This window comes from Glycine soja, chromosome 8 (genome assembly GCF_004193775.1).
Source record: "Glycine soja cultivar W05 chromosome 8, ASM419377v2, whole genome shotgun sequence".
In the NCBI taxonomy this organism is placed as follows: Eukaryota; Viridiplantae; Streptophyta; class Magnoliopsida; order Fabales; family Fabaceae; genus Glycine; species Glycine soja.
The window spans coordinates 8,215,830-8,222,865 of record NC_041009.1 but is presented as its reverse complement, the minus strand read 5'-3'; the positions used below and the strand labels follow the sequence as shown (position 1 = coordinate 8,222,865).

Below are 7,036 nucleotides of genomic sequence, written 5' to 3'. Positions count from 1 at the left end.
CCATCCCATTGCCATTTTCACAATTGTACAAAAATATTTGCCATTTTCACAATAATACCACTGACACAGTCAAACTCCAACAGTTACATTCAACCCGTTACACCTGCATTACATAGCAGCTATAGCTATTAGTATTAGCTATTTCCTCTCTCCTCTTCCAAACCAAACTTAACCAAGTTACTCTTTTTTTTTTATCTTCTCTTCCCTCATTAAAAGCTGCGTAACGTTTACTGATCCCATCTTCTTCCCCGAACCTGCAATCCACATCTAACAATACCATACCCATTTCAGCAAAAACACCAAAGCCAACACCTTTTCTGTTTTGGCCCACACCCCACATGGCTTAGCTAACCCATTTCAATTGGGGTTGGTTTGTTGGTTGGCACCGTCGTAACCTTAACCAAAGCCAACACCTTTTTCACTTTCTCTCTCTCTGGTTTTTTTTTTTTTTTTTGAATCCCTGAACTGATTTTGCGTTGTGGAGATGGCGGCAGAAAAGGGTGTTGAGATGGTGGCATTGGAGTGTTTGGGAAAAGGGTTCGATTTGGCCAGCGATTTTCGGTTGAGGTTCGCAAAGGGAATTCGTGAAGAGAGGTTGGTGGTGCTTGATGAACAGAACAAGAGGGATATTTTGATTCCTGGAACTGGAGGAGTTACCATTAAAGGGGTTTCTGAGAATATTCGTTGTGATAAAGGGGATAGAATACGCTTCAAGTCTGATGTACTTGAATTCAATCAGGTCCCTTTTTTCCTCATCCTTCTTCTTTATCTGTTACTGTAGATTAGTTTGGAGGATTTCGTTTTTTAAATTGAAGATCTGTGTTGTTTTGGTGCGTTTTTAGTAAAGTCTGTGTTTTAATCATTGTTGCAGATGTCTGAGTTGCTTAATCAGAAATCAGCAGTGCAAGGGAAAGTTCCTTCTGGCTATTTTAATGCGCTCTTTGATTTGAGTGGGGATTGGTTTCGTGATGCTGCTGACACCAAGTACCTTGCTTTTGATGGGTATTTCATTTCACTCTACTATTTGCACCTCACTGCTTCTCCACTCATACTGCAAGAGGAGGTAAAGAAGTCTGTTCCGGCTCGGTGGGATCCGGCTTCGTTGTCTAGGTAAACACTAAGCTGATACAACAGTCTTTGGTGCTAGATTCACAGATTATGGTATCTTTGTTTTCTTGATGTTAAAATAGCTTCTTTTCGCTTTCTATAACTTCCAATGAGGTTGAATTTTGATAAATTCAATTTGTTGCTGGCTTTTTGTGCTCTCATCGTTTTGATCATCCCTGCAAAATTGGTAGCCATCAACTGGTTGATTAAAGGATTTAATATCTTCTTACCTTCGCATGAGACTTGAATTATCTTTTAGCGCCTGTTTTAGTTGATGTTTTCATGTTTGAATGTTTTATGGGTGAAACTGTTTGATGCAGTAACTGATTTTGATAGTTTGAATGGTGCATAATTTTGGGTTGATAAGTATATGATGCTAATCAATTTTGTTAGGCAGGTTCATCCAGACATATGGTACACACATAATAGTGGGTATGGCTGTAGGAGGTCAAGATTTAATCTGTGTCAAACAAAAACATTCTTCAAAGATTCCTCCTGGTGATCTCAGAAGACATTTGGAGGATCTTGGAGATTTTTTATTCTCAGATGTGAGAAGCCCTTCTTTACTACAGAGGAAGACAGCGGATGGCAAACAAAAGGTATATTGCTATCTTTTGTAACTTTAAGGTATTTGTTACTTTTCTGCTGACGCAATCCCTCTATTGATGTAGGTCCCTGAGGTCTTTAACCGTGTGATGCAATCAAACACGATGCAGTTCACTAGTATTTCAGAAACATCAAGCAAGGATGTAAGCCCTGAAAGGGAAATAATTTTCATTTGAAATAAATAATTTTTCTAGGTTGTGAATATATTGCTTTATCTTGGAACAGGGCCTCACTATTATTTGCTCAAAAAGAGGAGGAGATATGTTCAAGCACAGCCACTCAAATTGGCTTCAGACAGTGCCGTCTAACCCTGAAGCAATCCTCTTCAAGTTTGTTCCTATTTCCTCACTTCTGACAGGAATTCCTGGAAGTGGATATCTTAGTCATGCAATCAATCTGTATCTACGCTGTACGATTAATCTGATTAAACAATGATAATCTTCTACATTTATCCTAGTCCATTTTTTGTCTGTTACTATTTATATATTTTCACCATGATGAAGATAAGCTCCGAAATAAAAACTAGGGATGTTGAAGAGTTCAATTTACACCCTTCAACTTTATGTCCACAGTTTAGTCCTTAAACATAAACAAGCAACATAGTCAATTGGCTTCCCAATGTGTGCATATAATGCTCCTTTTGATGGGCATCTATGCATCAATCCAAAATTTAACGAAGATGTCATATGCCTGTCATGCAACCATAAAATCCTGACCAAAGATGCCATGTGTTAATCATGGAACATTTCACATGTGTTAGGAAATCTGGGGACCATCTTGTATGTCTTTTGAACTTTAAGGCATAAGCCGTATATAGTGTGAAGTTGAAGGGTGTCAACTGAATTTCCCCCCCAAAAAAACCAATATGTTTTTGGCTTTTGGCTCTTAGATTGTTCTTGTATGCTTTGCTTTTCTTTACATGAAGTTTCCAAGCCATCACTACTTGAACAGCCACTGTTTAATTTCTTTACTGTTGAGGTGCACAACACTCCATTGATTCACTTACTCTCTGCAGATAAGCCTTCTCCTGGAGATTTACAATACTTTTTGGAGTTTCAAATTCCAAGGCAATGGGCACCTATGTTTTGCGAGCTGCCTCTCAGGCATCAGCGTAGAAAGACTGCTTCCCCTTCCCTGCAATTTAGTTTCATGGGTCCAAAGCTTCATATAATCTCTACACAGGTACTGTTAACCAAACTCTTGTGTTTGAGCAAGTATTGTATGTGTTAGACTTACTCTTACATTTGAGTTTAATATTTTCCTTGAGAAAGTTTTTGCTTAATTAGTGTCAGTATTTTCCCGTTACTTCTGTTATGTTACAAATTTAGCTGGGGTATAAAATTTGGGTTCTTTAATCAGCTTTTATTTCCATCCTGCCTAATTCTTTAGTCAGTTACTTTACCTGTCAGTTTGCTACACTTGAGTTTTCTTGTACACCTTCCCAAGATTCAGGGGTGGAACAAGGTGTGGGATGTTTTCAGACTGAAAGAGACTGGTTGTGAGAAACATTGTTATATCTAATTAGGTCAGGTACTAGTAATCCTACTAGTATTAGCCCAAGCCTGCAACTAATAACACTAGAACTGTAGAACATATCAATAAAGATATTCTAAGATAATCTAAATATATCTTACATATTTTCTAACAAATTGTCATGAGAAATATGAAAGCAACTCTTGATAACACTACGAAGTTTTAAGCCCCTAGGTGATTTTCACATGTCCAGTGTTGGATTTAACTATCTATAGCATTTTGTCTGCGGTTATGCTATACTTACAGTTTTATTTATTTATTTATTTATTTTTGGTAGTAAGCTGTAGTTTAGGGTAAAAGAAACATTAGAGAGGATGGACAATGGTAAAGTAGTTGGACCAAAAATTTCCCTGTTATGAACTGAGTCAACTGACTATTCTCAAAGCTTAAGCTATTAGGGAAGGCACATGAATAGTTTGGTTGCATTTATATCTATAACTATAGAAGTTTCCAAATGTTTTGGGGAGAAAAGTATTATAACCTGGTTCACAAAGTTGTTTAACAAGATAATGAGGTCTAAGAAGATGCTACATCTACAGAGGAAAAGTATGATTATATATAAGAACAAGGGAGATGTTACTAGCTAACTAAAGAGGGATTAAGCTTGTGAGTCATACTATGAAACCATACGTGAGGGTAATTGAACAAGGGGGAATAGAAAGAATTGCCCCAGCTATAGAGGGATTAAGCTTACGAGCAATATTATGAAACTATAGGGAAGGGTAATTGGACAAAGATTAAGACGAGAGTTCATTTTTTAGTGTATGTTAGGCTAAGGAGAAAACATAGTTAACTATGCATTTTCTTTGTTTGGTTAAAAGAGGAAATGAAGAGAAAAAAGAGAGAAAAATTGGCTTTAAGAAACAAAATTTCAAATTTTTCTCTCATTTTGTTTAGTTAAGGAGAAAACACATGTAACAATGCTTCTAGTGGATCACCAGCTTCTGGACCTTGTGTAAGCTTCTGCTCACCTTTAATAATTTTGGGATGTGATTCTTTTGGAGAGGACTCAGAAATACACTCAATTCCAACATGTCATAAAATGTGAGCGGTGAGCTCGTGTGACCTTATGTGAGCTCCTGGCCACCTATGAGTTACTCTCTGTTTTTTTCATACTATGTGCTGCATAACTTTGTAGGTATTTTCACTCATTTTATTTTCTCCTCTCAACTATCTTGAATTATTGATCCTTTATTCTTATAGTTCGCACAATATTCTCTTGTTAATTATGGTATTTTGTACAAAATATCAGGTGGTAAGTGAACAGAAACCTGTGGTTGGCATGCGCTTGTACTTGGAGGGCAGGAAATGTGACAGACTTGCTTTACATATAAATCATCTTTCAAGCCTCCCAAATAAAATGATCCTCTCGTCAGGAACCTCAACCTCGAGTACACCATCGATGTGGCGAGGATCTGATGATAATGAATCCAGTGAACAATTTCTGGAACGTATCAGATGGAAGAGATTCTCAAATGTGTGCACAGCAGTTGTTAAGCATGACCCTAACTGGTTGATTAATTCTGGAGGTGTTTATATTGTAACAGGTGCACAACTCCTTAGCAAAGGGAGCTGGCCAAGGAATGTGCTTCATCTACGGCTTCTCTTTACTCATATACCCAATTGCAGTATCCGGAAGTCAGAGTGGACTGCTGCACCAGAGGCTTCAAGAAAATCTTTTCTCACAAATTTGAGCACAACATTTTCGTTCACTCAGCATGGCACCACCGGTCCTCCAAAACAGGCTCCAACTGCACTTAACTCTGGAGTTTATCCAGATGGTCCTCCTGTGCCAGTTCGCGCCGGTAAACTACTTAAATACGTGGAGACAGCTGAGGTCGTGCGAGGCCCACATGATGCTCCTGGCCATTGGTTGGTAACAGCTGCTAAGCTTGTGACTGATGGTGGTAAGATTGGATTACAAGTGAAGTTTGCATTGTTAGATTATTGGTGATTCCAGGCAACTGTTCACTCTATTCAGGGTATATTGGTTGCCATGTGTTGCTTAAAATGGTTTTGAAACTATAGACACTTGTATATATTCTTTCTACAGGCTGTGTACAGTACAATTACAAAATGAGTGGCTGTTGAAATCGGGCAATAGAAAATTAAAATTTGACTATTCTGTTAATTCTGGATAGTGGATTCATTTAAATGTTGAGTTTTTGAATCTTCATAGTGAATTATGGGGAAAATGGCAAAACGCAAATTAAACCATATATTTGCAAATATATAAATGGCATCAGCAAATCTTTTATAGCAAGCCCTGACACTAGTGTGTGTGTAGGGAGCATATCTTTTGCAAATATATAATTCTGTTATACTTTTATATAATTTAATATTGGCGATGGCAAGCCCTGACGCAATAGAAAAGTAGTGTCTTGGTGATCAGTTGATCGTGAGTTTGAATCCTAAAATAGTCTCTTTAAATATGCACTTCCTATGTGTATAGACTGTGTCTGGTTAAAATTAGTCTCTCGTGCTCTCGTCTATTAATACACTTCCTATGTGTATAGTCTGTGTTAGTCTTATAACTTAAGATGATAGGGAACTAAACATCATATTGCATGCCTTGAGCAGTAATTTAATATGGGTGTTTTTACGTTTAGTCAATTGGGACAGGTTTGCATGTATTGGCTGCGTGGTTACACTAGATCAAAAGACACAGATAACTGACTTGTTCTATCTGACTCGTGTTTAAACCATAAAATATTTTCAAACCAACTTTCTTTGTGTACAGGAATACTGTATCTGTAGGGTTAGGAGTTTAGGACAGATTCTGTATATCTTTAACTTGATATTTGCTACCTGAAAATCAATGCATTACCAATCATTTTAAGGAAAAGAAAGAGGCAAAGGTAAATGATGATACAGTGGAAAGATGGAAAAGGTGACCATATCAATTATATGCTTGCCTGAAATATAACCTTGATTGGAGACTCTTCTTAATTGTTATTTTTCAAGAAAAAAAAGTGAGTTTACCGAAAAAAAGAAGTGAAAAATAAACAGTACAAGGTAGGAATATAAGGGATGCTACCTGCACAATTATATATAATTGTACTTGACTTTACATGCCCCTAATTGACCATTATAGGTTATTTCCGTTCTGTAGTTAAATTTGGGTAGAGAATTGTGCAGTGTTATGGAAGATTGTGACACCAGTAGTTGCGTAAAATCTATTCTTATCTCTGATATTACCTGTATTGATAAGAAGCAACTGCAATTATAGTAGTAGTTATGCAACTTTACTTGGAAAGAAAGGAATCTTGATGGGATGGTCCACTAATTGCGTTGGGTCTAAACTTTAGTGATGAACAAGACTAGTGTACAGAAAATGAGCCGAAAAAGTTAACAACGGAAACACCGTCCTCTTTGTTTGAAGAACTTTACCAATTGCAGGACTCAATTGACAACAAAATGGTCAAAGCCATTGCTTTTTATTATTTTAAAGATTTTTCCCCTAAAAATGGCTACTTGTACCATAATAACCATTGACCAAATTGTGATCTACCAGAAAGAGAGAGAAACAAGTGGAGACGGAATAAATAAAAAAGTGGTCTGTTCACACTTAGCAGATAGAAAAAAATGGAACAGATGGAACTGTAGAAGGTACAACACATCGGTAATTATTAGGATGAGTTTCTTTTTTTCAAACTCGATTTTGAATGGTCTTGATTATTTTAAATTAATTTTAGTTAAAATTATGTTTAAAGTTAGGTAATACATGTTTGAATGTTTCATCTAAATATAAAGTCTACATTAATATAAAATTCTCCCCGAAAAGCTGTAT

The 7,036-nt window shown here is 36.7% G+C and overlaps 1 protein-coding gene across 1 annotated transcript; it reads left to right on the top strand.

Moving 5' to 3' along the window:
- On the top strand, positions 1–5,463 carry LOC114421630 (MACPF domain-containing protein At4g24290-like). The gene is made up of 7 exons (XM_028387670.1): positions 1–739; positions 872–1,110; positions 1,505–1,706; positions 1,779–1,856; positions 1,939–2,122; positions 2,729–2,895; positions 4,499–5,463. Exons 1-7 carry the CDS (start codon positions 485–487, stop codon positions 5,198–5,200), a joined length of 1,827 nt encoding a protein of 608 aa, XP_028243471.1. The 5' UTR covers positions 1–484; the 3' UTR covers positions 5,201–5,463.
- Positions 5,464–7,036: the final 1,573 nt, after the last annotated feature.

Coding starts and splice junctions, on each gene's coding strand:
- LOC114421630 (XM_028387670.1), top strand. CDS start 485: ATGGCGGCAGAAAAGGGTGTTGAGATGGTGGCATTGGAGTGTTTGGGA. Junction 2,123..2,728: donor AATCAATCTGTATCTACGCT/GTACGATTAATC, acceptor TACTCTCTGCAG/ATAAGCCTTCTCCTGGAGAT. Junction 2,896..4,498: donor TTCATATAATCTCTACACAG/GTACTGTTAACC, acceptor ACAAAATATCAG/GTGGTAAGTGAACAGAAACC.